General features: G+C 38.5%; 1 protein-coding gene across 2 annotated transcripts in view; it reads right to left on the reverse strand.

The window, feature by feature from the left end:
* Positions 1–14,525, reverse strand: part of mtif2 (mitochondrial translational initiation factor 2) — a 45,065-nt gene that overhangs the window by 23,391 nt on the left and 7,149 nt on the right. Inside the window, exons 4-7 of one of the 2 annotated variants that reach the window (XM_069931449.1) lie at positions 12,198–12,309; positions 10,466–10,637; positions 5,990–6,150; positions 1,044–1,220 (exon numbers count right to left, since the gene is read on the reverse strand). In XM_069931449.1, coding sequence (XP_069787550.1) covers positions 1,044–1,220; positions 5,990–6,150; positions 10,466–10,637; positions 12,198–12,309 — 622 coding nt within the window. The remainder of the gene's footprint in view (positions 1–1,043; positions 1,221–5,989; positions 6,151–10,465; positions 10,638–12,197; positions 12,310–14,525) is intronic. The other variant, XM_069931450.1, reaches the window with a different exon arrangement.

The raw sequence follows: 14,525 nt of genomic DNA on the forward strand, positions 1-14,525 counted from the left end.
TTTATACCATACATCAAGAAATGGTCATTTTGGCAGAATGGGTGGACGGGAATATTAATAATAAATCATAAGTAAACCGATACACTAAATTTATTTGTTACTGGATTTGTTCTATCTAGTTACATACAAAAGATTAGGGGGCATAAAACTTTGTGTCAACAAGTGTTATTTCTAAAACACTAGCATGGATTCATTTCAGTCTTTTTTCTCAAAGGCAATCCCCTTAATGATGCAAAAGCTGCAGGACTCTTCACATTATTGTTACTACATTCAGAAGGATGATCAACTTTTTTTTATTCTCCCAAATTCTGCTTGACAATATTCTATTAACATTCCTTATGTTCAGGCTATTTCATTTTAAGTTTATTTATATTACTTCAGTGTTTCTGTAGTGCTCAGGTCCTTTCCCCACCGGAGGAACCTAGTAGGTTAATCTTGCGAAGGAAGCAAAGACGACTTTACAAGTTTGGGAAACAATCAGAATGGAGACACAGAAGGATGACTTCCAGAGCCAAGGTTTGGGAATTAATGAGTTGATCAATAGTGGTGTGGTAATGATCCAGAAGGTGGAGGGGGAAAAGAACCAACACTGAATTGTGCCTTTTTTGTTCCTTTCAGCATATATCCAAGTGCTTAAAGACAAAATAGTCTTGAGGTGTAGCAAAATTGTAATGCAGGATGTACAATACCCAATTTGTCAATAAAAGCCAGACTGAGATACAAATACTGGCTAGATCACTAGGAATAACTTCCATGCTTTTCAAAAAAGATGTCATGAGATCTTTTTAAAATTCATCTGAGATTTTTCAGTTTAATAATTCATCTGATCCATGTTCAACAGTGTAACAGTCCCTCAGTATTTTATTCTTTTTGACAACCAAAGGGACTAAAAAGAATGCTAGTTGTGAATACAATAGTTTAAAAAGAAATCCCAACTCAATTAGATATTTGGGTCAGGGACTTGTTGAGAACAAATGCAAAACAGCCACGGCAACATTTGAATCTGGTACAATGAATTAAAATTCTAAATTTTATAAATGTACCATTAGATTTTTTAGCATGTTGAATTGATTCTATTGTTTGCTTTTTAACTCCATCATCTGCAGCAACAACTAATATCACAATGTCTGTCACATTAGCACCACGGGCTCTCATTGTTGAAAAAGCAGCATGTCCAGGGGTATCCAAGAAGGTTATCTTTTCACCTGATGGCAAATGTACTGCATAAACAAGCACAGAAGAAAAACTCGATCAATGGATGCATTTCAGAACATGAACAATCACCAAGAAATCTTGATTAAAACCTTGCATCTCAAACATTCTACAGAGCACTTCGATGTGATATTCATATTTTTTTTAAATGGGTTAAAGCTAATTTTCAATGACTTAACGATTTATGAAAAGAATTGTGGTTTTGAATTTAACTTCAGATTGAAGCTCAAATCACCAAAGACAAACAGGATTTTTGGTCAAAGTAATTCCACCCTTATGATTCAGTCCCACCAGGATCATGTGGAAAGTAATAACAATGTACAATCAAATCCACAGGAACCTTGCCAAAATAAGGAGGCTCAAAGGAAAGTTATGTAGCTTTTAAAAAGCATATTTAAAAGAAGTTGAGAGATGAGGGAAGAAATGGTTTGTGTAGTCACAAATAGCAAGAAATTAAAATTCGGGTCCAAATCTTGGAGATTATCAAAGCTAGGCTGAGTAAGGGAGAACTGAAGCCATTAAGTGATTTGAAACTAATTATGTAAATTTTAAAATGGTGTATGCCAAGGACCTTTATCATGAGTAACCAATCAGTCTGAAGGCAAATATGGAAGGAAAGTGACATTTAATGTACTGGCAAAGTTTACATTGAGCCGAGTCAGTGGGATAGGATTAGGGAGGGAATGGAGTGGAAAAGAACAGCACTCAATAGGTCCCCTAACTAAGAAAGTCAACAAAAGAATTGAGTTTGTTGTTCACAAGGAAATAATGACAATGACCTTGATGGGCTCTTTGGAGAATGACAGACAGACTTGCCTAAGGGATGGTCAAATCTATGACTATAGCAGATAATAGTATGGTGAAGGAAGAATAAAGCCATGGGCTATAGATTTGGAAGTGCAGATTATCTAGAGAGGAAATAAAAAGAGGTATCGTGACAATGGAAATAGACCAAAAAAGTGTGAATAAAAGATAAGGAGTAATGCGTCGGAAGACGCGCCTGTGCAGTTGGTAGTGCTGCCGGGCATGCGGGGTGCAATGCGCATTTGTGATTTATTGGATAGGGTGTGGGCTGCGGGGGGACCAGTATGGCAACAGGCTGAGGAAGTCGGCCCAGCGCTGACGGGGGTACAGACCTGCAGTCGTGCTGCTCGACCAACAACAAGTGCAGGTGAAGAGGAGGGAAGTCCTGCCTTGAGGGAAACAAGATATGAAGAGTTTGCCTTGGGTACTGCAGCTAAAGAAGGTACGCCTCAAGGCGGAACGGAGAGCCTGGATTTGAAGCTGTTTTTACTATTTTGGAGGGGATTGCTCATCAGATGGATAATATATCATTACAGATGTCTACACAAATTAATCAAGGATTTATGGAGATGAAAGTTAAAATGGATAATATTTGTGAAGAAGTGTCATCTGTAAAGAATGATATGACTTGTTAAAGCTGATGTTAATAGATGTTTGAAAGTAGTGAATACTGTAAAGATAATTTCAAAAAAATTGAAGAGGCTTTTCAGGATTGTAAAGATCAAGTGGAACGAAATAGAGAAAAAATGGAAAAAGTGGAAGATTCTTTTGTAGGATGGGAGATTCAGAAGAGAGAATTGCTGATGAAGATTGATTCTTTGGAAAATCAAGATTGACGGAATAATGTCAAAATAGTAGAACTTCCGGAGGATATTGAGGGTACAGACCTGGTGAAGTTTTTTAAAAAGTGGATTCCAGATGTACTGGGAAATGAATTTTTTCCAGATGGCTTGGAATTGGATAGAGCGCATAGGATGTTGAGGAGGAAACCTTTTCCGGGTCAGCCACCACAAGCAGTTTTAATTCGGTGTTTGAGATATCAGGACAGAGAGATGATTCTACAGAATGCTGTTCAAAAGGCTCGACAGAATCAAACTCCAATGATGGTTCAGGTCAATAGAGTGTTTTCTTTATGCCGATCTGAGTCAGGAAATTATTAAAAGGCGTAAAGAATTTAATTCAGCAAAAGAGGTGTTGTGGAGGGAGAGCTACAAGTTTGCCTTTCAATATCCTCCTGTATTGAAAGTCTTTTATGGGAATTTTCAATCTCAATTTTTTTGAGAGTGATCATGATGCATTAATTTTTGCTAATTCTTTGCCAGATGTGCGAGAAGCTGATCGATCATCGTCACCTAAGAGGAGGGCATCTGGTAAGAGGAATGGGAATGGAAAGAAGGGTGAATTGACACAGAGTCTGCTTGATATTGAAGACCCGGAACAATCTTTGGGATTGGAATCATTGGGCTGAATATGACTGAGATAAATAATTGCTGAGTAGTTCGACGGGGTGGAGGATGGATGGCTCTGAAGCTTTTAATAATCATCTGCCACTAGTGGGTTTTACCACACCCAGTTACTTGGGGAGTTACTACATTGCTGTAGTTTTGGGGATTTTTTTGGGTTTTTTTTAGGTTTTTTTTATATAAGGGTATAGCGGCTGTGAAGTGGGCCAAGTGGGCACTCAGCGCGGTAATGGAAACCGCCACCATCAATGCAGTGCATGCACTTATCTAAGGGCTGGCATGCTGGCGGTACTGAGGGCCGAGGGACGGCACGTTGATCAACTGGGTCCTCTGCTGAAAGGCACAGGACATTAACAAGTTTCAATTTTAACCTGCTGGTCCCGTGGACCAGCAGCTGTCCCTTAACAAAGTCCCACCTTGTCGAGTGGAGCCCGGGACAGGCAGGGAATAAAAGCCGCTTGTAAAGCTTCAATAAACCAGTCTTTGGTTGACTAGCCTAGTGTGTGATTGCTTTTTTCTCAGTAGCTCTACCATAGTAGCTGCTACAAGGATTTTCTTTTTGTATTTTATTTAAAGGGATTTTTTTTTTAGCAAGAGGAGCTTTATTTTATTATAGTGTGAATTGTGTATTTTTTTTAGTAAAGAAATGTCTAATTTAAATTTTGCAACTTTTAATGTACAGGGATTGAATAATCCGATTAAGTGTAAACGTGTGTTGGTTGAAGGTTGAAGATGAAGGTTGATATTGCTTTTTTGCAAGAAACCCATTTAACTGATAAAGAACATTTAAAATTGAAGAGAGGTTGGGTAGGGTATGTAAGATGGCTGTACAAATGGGGTCTTTGATGAAAGATTTGAATTTGGTTGAAATTTAGAGATTAAATCCAACAGAAAAAGATTTTTCTTTTTATTCATCTAGGCACAATTAATTTTCTAGAATAGATTTGTTTTTGATATCGGCACATCTTCAAGCTCGAATTGTTCAGGCTGAATATAAGAGTAGGATTGTGTCTGATCATTCCATGCTATTTATTATCTTGTGCTGGCTCTGAGGTTATGCAATCAACTTATCAGTGGAGATTTAATGTAATGTTATTGAAAAAACCTGAGTTTATTACTTTTGTTAAGGAACAAATTGCTTCTTTTTTGAGTATAAATAATAATTCGGTACAGAGTAATTTTATTTTATGGGATGCTTTGAAAGCATATTTATGGGGCCAAATTATTAGTTATTAAGCAAAAGTTAAAAAAAAAAACCAGTATTTGGTGGAAAGTTTGACTTTGGAGAAACAGATAGCTGAGTTGGAAAAGGAATTTCAGAAGAATGTTACAGAAGATAAAAAAGCAACATTAACTAGGTTGAAAATACGTTATAATACTTTGCAAACATATCAATATGAGCGATTAATTCAAAGATCTAAGCAGTGTTATTATGAATTGGGTGATAGAGCTCATAAGGTATTAGCTTGGCAATTAAAATCAGAACAGGCATCGAGAACTATTAATGATGAAGAATTCAATAGTTACATAAACCTCAGGAAATTAATGACCAATTTTGTTTATTTTATTAAAAATTATATACTTCTGAGGGAATTCAAGATGATGGTTCTATTGAATCTTTTTTTAAAATCTGATTTACAATTGCCAGTTTTAGGAGATGAAGTGAAAGAATTGGAGTCTCCATTTACAGATTTTGAGATTAAGGAAGCTATACAGGAGATGACAAATGGAAAGTCACCAGGTGAGGATGGATTTACAGTAGAGTTCTATAAGGTGTTTTATGAGGACTTGTCCCCTATATTTATGGATGTGCTTCAGCAAATAACAGATGAACAGTGCTGAATTCGAATCCCAGTCACAGGCGCTCTAACAGCGCAGAGCGAACTGCTGCACTAACCGTGCCGCTCGTGTTCAAGATTTCTATTCTTTCCTTCTGCAAATAGCAATTGAAATTCACAATATCTAATAAAGACAATTTTAGTCTCAACACAAAGTTTGAGCTGAAATGTACTATGATAAAAGGGTTCATCAAATTAAAGGCTTTAAATTTCTGTGAAGTGCAATTGTTATTGGTAACCGTATATTTACTGATAAATTAATACTTTTAATTTAAGCATCAGAATGGGTTCCAAATGTATGACATTGTAGATCACATCCTCTTCCAATGAAATCATGAAAAAATTAAGTACAGACAATAAATTCCATTCTGACAACCACTGAGGGCTGATCTGAGCTCTTCTCCACAAAAGGAAAAGGTGTATAATTGGCAGTTGATAGACAACAAAGGCATTTTAAAGCAAAATACTTGGCATTTAGGGTGCGGCTGGAGAGAATCATACATGTATAATCCAATAACTACAAAATAAGAAATTCCAAGGATTTGATTACATCTTTACCAAAGAAAAATAATTAAGATTATAGATCCAATTTTTTTTGATTCCACAAAAATAAAAATGAATATGCTCTTCATATTTCAAGTAAACAATAATACAAAATAATGGAAAACATACCGAGAAATGCCCCGATGTGCTGTGTGATACCTCCTGCCTCCATTGCTGCAACTTGGGTTTTTCTAAGGCTGTCAAGTAATGTTGTTTTTCCATGATCTACATGACCCATGATCGTAACCACAGGTGACCGAGACACTAATATTGCTGGATCTGCAGGAGGCCTAAAACAAAGGACACAGCAAACAACTCTCAGATGATTGTTAACTTATGGTTTATTTTTAAACCACTGTGAAGCAATTAAGAATGAAATAAACATTCAACTCTCAAAGTAATAAAATGGTAAACAAAATTTGGAAAGAAAATGGTGAGCAAAACTTAGCTGTCAGACAGTGTATTATTTTCAATAAATAGATTGTTGCTGGAAAGATCAGTATGAATCATCCTCAATTCTGTGAAGGTGATGACGTACTATATTCTTAAACCAGTGGAGTCATTCTGAATATGTTCTTACAAAGCTTTTCCTTGGGAGCTTCAGGAATCAAACTGAGTAACAATGGATAAACAAAGATGTCCTAGTTTGGGCAATCAAGTTCAACAGTTCAAATTTAATGTCAGAGTACATACATAACATCACATACAACCGTTATTTTTTTTTGCGGGCAAGGCAGAATTTGTTGTTAGTGCAAAAAAACTGTACACAGCATATACATGTAAACAAATTAAGAACTAAACAGATAACAGATGTAAACAAACTGACTGTACAATAGAGAGAATTTAAAAAATTATCACCTAACATAGAATGGAGAATAAGAAAAATCAAAGTGCACGAGTCCTTAAATAAGTCCCCGATTGAGTTTGTTGTTGAGGAGTTTGATGGTGGAGGGGTAGCAGCTGTTCCTGAACATGGTGGTACGAGTCTTGTACCACCTATTCCTCTTTCCTGATGGCAGCAGCAAGTGTGTACTGGGTGGCGTGGATCCTGGATGATTGCTGCTGCTCTCTGACAGCAGCATTCTTGTAGATATTTTCGACAGTGGGGAGGGTTTTTGTCTGTGATGTCCTGGACTGTGTTCACTACCTTTTGGAGGGCTTTACACTCAGGGATGTTTGTGTCCCCATACCAGGTCCATGATGCAGCTGCTCAGCACACTTTCCATTACACATCTGTAGAAATTTGCCAGGGTTTCTGGTGTCATACCAAACCTCCTCAAACTCCTGATAAAGTAGAGGTGCCATTGGTGTGTTGGGTCCAGGAATGATCCTCCAAGATAGCAACTCCAAAGAACTTAAATTTTCTCACTCTCTCCACCTCTGATCCCCCAGTGGTCACTGGATGGTATACCTTTTGCTTTCCCTTCCTGAGGTCAACAATCAGTTCCCTAGTTTTGGTGACCTTGAGTGCAAGGTTGTTGTTGGTGCAACATTCAGCCAATTCTTCAATCTCCCTCCTGTATGCTGACTCATTACCTTTCTTTATACAACCCACTATCGTGGTATCATTGGCAAATTTGTAGATGGTGTTATTGTCGTACCGAGCCATTCTGTCATAGGTGTAAAGTGAATAGAGCAAAGGGCTAAGAACGCAGTCCTGTGGTGCTCCGATACTGATGGAGATTGTGGCGATGTTCTTACCAATCCTCACTGATTGTGATCTGGAGGTGAAGAAATCCATGATCCAGTTACACAATGGGGAGTTGGGTCCTAGTCTTGGAGTTTGCTGATCAGTTTTGAGGGGGATGATGGTGTTAAACTGTAGTGTCGATAAAGAGCATCTTGATGAATGCATCTTTACTGTTTAGGTGTTCCAGGGGTTTGTGAAGAGCCAGTGAGATAGCATCTGTCATAGATCTGTTGTTACGATAGACGAAGTGGATTGTATCCATGTACCTGCTCAGAAAGGAGGTGATATGCTTCAACACCAGCCATTTAAAACACTTCATTACTGTTAATGTAAGTGCTACTGGTCGATAGTCATTAAGACAGGTTACTACATTCTTCAAGGGCACCAGCATGATTGACATCTGCTTGAAACAAGTGAGTACCACACCTTGCTGGAGTTAGATATTGAAGATATCCATGAATACGTTTGAAGACAGAGGAACAGCTGATTGGCCAATCATTCAACAGTTGAAGGCCATCGAGGTCAGGTGACCCAAGCATCACTATAGAAGCATAGGAGTGTTCATCAATGGGGTGGACTGAGTCCGAGTGGAAAGGGTTTAGCTCAAGAGGTTTTTGCGAGAAGAGGCTTAGGAGGTGGTGAAGGAGTTGAAGTAAAAGTTGCCCTATTTGAAAAACAAAAAGGATCAGCAGGTAGACACAGGTAAGAGCAGGTCTTAGATATCATATTTTTCCTCTAGTCATAGACAGGAAGCCAAGGCAGGCGAATGCTCCTCTTGCAGAATGTGAGTTGTCAGGGAAGCCAGCTGCAGCTCCAGACAAATCGAGTTAAGGAATTGGATGAATCCTGTATCATTCAGAGGCAGAGGTGATGATACCAGGAGTTACGTGGATATGAAGTAGGAGGTAGATGGTGACAGACAGGAGAGGGAAAGGAAATCAGTAGGCAGTGCAAGTCATCCCTGTGGTTGTTCCACTCAATAACTGTTGGCGGGAACAACCTACCAGGGATAAGCCATGGTGATCTGGTCTCTGGCACAGAGTCTGGTCCTGTGGCTAAGAAAGGAAGGATATGTAAGTTATGGAGAGGGTGCAGAGAAGATTTCCCAGGATGTTGCCTGGATTGGGAAACAAGTCTTATGAGGCAAGGTTAGTAGAGCTGAGACTTATCACTTTGGAGTGTAGAAGGAAAAGAAGAGACAATAGAAGTCTATAAGATTATGAGAGGCACAGATAGTGTGAACAGTAGCACCTGTTTCCTAAGGCAGGTTTAGCAAACACTAGAGGTCACATGTACAAAATGAAGGGAGGGAAGTCTAGGGGAGACATCAAGGGTATTTTTTTTTCTTTTAAATACAGAGAGTTGTGGGTGCCTGGAATGCCTTATCAAGGATGGTGCTCGAAGCTGAAACATTGGGGGCATTTAAGAGACTCCTAGACAGATACATGGATGAAAGAAAAATAGAGGGTTTGGGGTAGGGAGGGTTTGTAACTTTTTTTAAAGAAAGGGATAAATGGGTCAGCAGAACATCAAGGGTCAAAGGGCCTGTACTGTGCTGTATTGTTCTATGTTCTAAGTGTGAGATATTGCATTTTGGAAGGGCAAACCAAGAAAGGACATACATGGTAAATGGTAGGGCACTGAGGAGTGTTGTAAAACAGAGGCATCTGGGAATACAGATATACAATTCCCTGAAAGGGGTGTCACAGGAAAATAGGGTGTAAAGAGAGTTTTTCGCATATTGGCCTTCATAAATCAAAGTACTGAATACAGGAGTTGAGATGTTATGGTAAAGCTGAGCAAGACATTGATGAGGCCACATTTGGAGTATTTGCAGTTTTCTTCCCACAGGAAAGATATTAATAAGATAGAAAGGATGTAGATAAGATTTACTAGGATGTTGTCCGGAATTCAGGAACCAAGTTACAGGAAAAGATTAAATAGGTTCGGTGTTTATTCCCTGGAGCATAGAAGAATGAGGAGAGTTTTAATAGAGGCATTTAAAATTATGAGGGGGGGTGGGGTAAACAGATGAATATAGGTTGGCTTTTTCCACTGAAAGTAGGTGTGATAAAAACCTTTGTACATGGGTTAGGGGTGAAAGGGGAAAAGTTTAGGGGGAACTTCTTCACACAGAGTAGTGGCAGGCCCTCTGAAGTGGTGAATGTGGGCTCAATTTTAACATTTAAGAAGAATTTGAACAGGTGCATGGATGGGAGAGGTATGGATGGTCATGAATGTGCCAGTCAGAGGGACTAGGCAGAAAAATGGTTTGGCACAGACTAGAAGGGCCAAAGGTGCCTGTTTCTGTGCTGTAATGTTCTATGGAACTAAGTTATACATGACAATTCTTCTTGTCTCTTCCCAAGGTTTCACCATTACCAAAGCCAGTGTTCACTATGATGGTCCACAACAAATTCAAGTACTGTCCTAAAAACTTGTGTTGCTGAACTATGCATGCCTCAAAACCAAGCTACTCCAACTGGATACAACTCTGGTATCTATCCAAGATGGAATGTGACAAAGAAGGGAACATTGAAGTAGTAGCATTTCCTGCTGCCTTTGTCCTTCTAGATGGTACAGACTATAGGTTTAAGGAGTTGCCATCAAAGTAATGATAGCAAGTAACTGCAATACATTTTCTAGATATTTCACATTGAAGTCATGGTGTCAGATGACCAATTAGTAGGCTGTTTTCTTTTGAAAGCCATGAAGTGAATGCATTCATCTAAGTGTCTATTTGCACAAATGGAACCTGGTGAGCTAGCATCTTTGTGTTCTCAGATTGCAGTGAAATTAAGAACTTTCAAGCACACAAAAGGTAGGTGAAGTTTTAATAACTTTTTTTCCAGAGTAAACTAAATATTGACATAATAACTACCTCATCCTGAATATGTGTAAAATCATTAACCTACCTTTTGACAGCATCTTTATTTTCTTTTACTTTTTCTTCTGAAAGTTTTGCCCATCTAAACTTCATTCCAGATTTTTTTATGATCTCTTTTATCCAGTTTTCATCCAAAACAAAATCATCATCCAAGGAGTCCATATCAATATTTGTGTGCAGCAGAGCTTCATACACATGATCTAGTTTAAGGATAGAATGTCAGCCTATTTTAACATGCAAAAATAACTTTTTTGTCTCAAACAATAAAGCTCTTAGATGGAATTCAACAAGCCACAACACTCTTATTACTGTCTTTTTTTTTTTTTTTTTTAAACTTTATTTAAGATTTTATAACATGAATAACATATAGGATTACATTTAAAAAAAATTAAGAATAAAATAATAAAATTACAATACAGTATCAGTAATCTAAATAAACTATACCCTCCCCAATAATTATTACACATTAATAACCCAACTCAAATTAGTCCAACACCCCCTTTCCCCCCAAAATAAAGAGTGAAGAATTAATAAAGTTAATAATATGTGAGAAAAAAACCCACTTACAAAAAAAAACATAACCGATTAAAATACTAACAAAAAGAAAAGTAATTAATACTAAAATATCAGACTTAAAAAACATATTTAAACTCTTATTACTGTCTTCTTGAATCTTCAAATTGCTTGGTCATAAAGAATATCATTTTGCACTGCCAATGGTAACATTTGAATGAATCGCATTTTATAGCGTAAATGTTAATAAAACATATTTTGGGAGAAAAACATCACAGGAAAAGTAACATGGGAATAAAACTAGAAATTAAAAAAAACACTTCTAAAAACAAAAGAAATTCACATTAGCTAATTACCACTCTTCCACTTACCACATTTTCCTCAACCATCAGTCAACTACTGTTGATGTAAACTGGAGACACTTTCACGCTTACCATCTGTTCACAAATTTAATTTCTAACTTAAACCATTCAGTTCCAAAAAAAATCAAGATATTAGCCGAAAGAGAATAAAGAGTCAATAAGAATAATCCCCCTATCTATCAAATCAAGATTTAACCAAGTGCAGTATCATGTAGACCAAATAAAGTTGATTTCAATTCAAGTTTTAGGAAATGGCACGATGGAGGAAGTTGTGATTTTTTAGAAACCAATCTCAGTCCCAGTATGTTGCTGGAGCTCTTTAGGTCAATGCTGTAGATTCAACCGTCTAACTGCTTCATCAAAGACCTTCCCATTATTATCAGAAATTGGGACATTCACTTAATACATGGCATTCATTTGTAATTACTTGGATAATGAAGCCAAAATATTGCAAAGCTTGAATAAAATTGAGTACTGTATTATAATGTAGCTATTTATACAGTGCACCATCAAGGCTTTTAAACAGCATTTTCCAAACCCACCATTTCTTCTGCTAAGGACAAATATAACAGATGCATGGAAATATCATAGAACTTTACACATCTTCCTGAGTTGGACATATCAACCATTCCATCATTGGGTGAAAGATCCTCAAACTCCCCCTCAAACTCCCTACCACTGAGAGAGTACACTCACTGAATGGATTGCAGCAGACGTTGCCATGAACAGTCAGGATGAACAATAAAGACAAGCAGCCAAGTGATGCCACACCCATGAACAAATAATGAAAATCATTATCAACCAAGTTCTTGACCCAATACATTTGATAATTACATCATCTCTCATGTTTTGATTAGTACTAGTTAAGTGAACTTAGGGACTTACCTGTGTCTTTTCCCATAGCCTCTGCAAGTTCAAAAATAGTCATTCTTCTCTTTATTTCAACTTCTTTCTTTACCTGCTTTTGTTTCATTGCAGCATTCTGAGATATTCCTTTCTTGAATGAGAAATAGGAATTTAAAAAGAACAAACTTTTAAAAAGTAGTTAGATGAAGGTTTCAGAACAGCAATGAAACATCAACATGACCAGATAGGAGCTGCAAACCACACCTATAAAGGTACATCTTCAAATGAGGTCAGAAATCAGAATTTGATTTCTTTACTCAGTTATTCCCTTCATGAGCCATTTTAAATACAAGTTACACTCATATCTTAATACTATGTTGTGCCAATGTAGGAACTGAATATTTCAGAGCAGTAATGTTTGCTTCACAGTCATACAGCCAAATGGAGGTAAACAAGAAATAAGGTGATTACAGAAACGTGGCTTCAGTTTTCGATTCCAGATTCAATGATCCAGCAAGATGGCCTTATCTCCTTCAGGGCAGACATAGATGCTGCTGCTTCTTGCAAGACTCGAGGAGTGGGTCTGTGCATTTACATCAGTGAGAATTGGTCCACAAACTTTTCTGCTGCAAAGACCTTCTGCTCAGCAGAATACTTGATGGTGAAATGCAGACTCTTCTACCTCCCCAGGGAGTTCACGGCCACGCTGATTGCTGCAGTTTACATTCCACCTTTGGTAAATAAGATGAAGCAATGAAAGAACTTTAAGGTGCCATCTGCAACGCTCAAACATTTCACCTGGATGGTTGCATGGTTACAGCAGGCGATTTCAATCACAGTAACCTGAAAACTATTCGGTACAACAGCACATGATCCTCACTATCAGAGGAGAGTACACCCAAGAACGAGTGTGCACCATAACATTCCTGGTGTGTACAAGGCTGCCCTTCTCCCCCAACTTGAATACTCGGACACATCTGTCCTGCTAATCTCAGCATACAGAACACTGGAAAAATGAACAAAGTTAGTTCACAGAGAGATCAGGACATGGCAACAGGGACCACAGAGGCACTAGAGAACTGCTTTGAGACAACAGACCGTAGCCGCTTCAGGAAGGCGGTACCCTACAACAGATATGTAAAAAAAAAATCAACGGATACCCAAGCTTATTGACTAGCTACATTAGCAAGTGCTAATATCACAGATATCAAATGCTAGACAACCAGGGCTAACCAGAAACCATAGTTGGACACAGAGGTCCGTGCACTTCTCAGAGTTGAGATGCAACCTTCAGGATAGGAGTCAAGGTGTCACAAAGACCTGCCAGGGCTGCACTCTCCCATACCATCCAGGAGACAAAGCGCAGGTATGCACAGGTGACCCTGGCAATATGAGGTGCATATGGCAAGATATCAAAACAATAACATTACCAGAGAATCTTGTGAGTCAATGATGATGTTTCCCTTCTGGACGGAGTGAACATCTTCTACACACAGTAAGATAAAAAAAATAGGCTGACGCCAAAGAAAGCACCATTTTCCCCTGAAGAAAAGGTCCTTGCGTTGCTGTCACTGAGGTGAGGAGAATCCTATTCAGGGTGAACCCACATTAGACAGCAGAACAAGACAACATTCCCAGACAGGTACTAAAGGACTGTTCTGACCAACTGATGGAAGTTCATCTGTAGATCTTCAACACGTCCATCGTTTCCTGGGTTGCAAGGCAGCTATCATCAACCCGATACCAAATAGAGTAACAGTAACAGGCCTCAACAACTAACTCCCAGTGGTACTGGCCTCTACCAGGATTAAATGCTTCAATAGAATGCATTAAAACACTCCTCCTAGAGACATTGGACCCATTTCAATTCACCTACAAATGATGCTAGAGCTTTGTCCCTCAACTCTGCTCTGACTCACCTGGAAAATAATGCCTCCTACTCCATACAATCATTTCCCAGAAGCGCATGGAGAAACTGCCTTCACTGAGACTCAACATCTGGATTCTGGACTTCCTAATGGAAAGTCCATAGTCTGTCTAGGTTGGCAGCAGAACATAGAGCACCATTACACTGAGCATTTGTGCACCTCAGGGCTGGGTGCTTAGTTCACTCCTGTTCATACTACTGACTCACAACTGCAACACCAAATCCATCTCCAAAAGAGTCATCAAGTTTGCAGATGACATGACAGCAATTGGCCTCATCAGCAACAACAAGGAGCACTACAAAGAAAACCAGGAAAATCTCATGAAATATTGCAAGATCCCAAGTGTCTAAGTGGGCAAGGCACAGGAGATGATTGTGAACTTCAGGAGGACCAGGAACGACCACCGTTCACTACACATCAACAACTCTGTAGTTCAGAG

The sequence above is a fragment of the Narcine bancroftii genome, chromosome 4 (genome assembly GCF_036971445.1).
Source record: "Narcine bancroftii isolate sNarBan1 chromosome 4, sNarBan1.hap1, whole genome shotgun sequence".
Lineage (NCBI taxonomy): Eukaryota > Metazoa > Chordata > Chondrichthyes > Torpediniformes > Narcinidae > Narcine > Narcine bancroftii.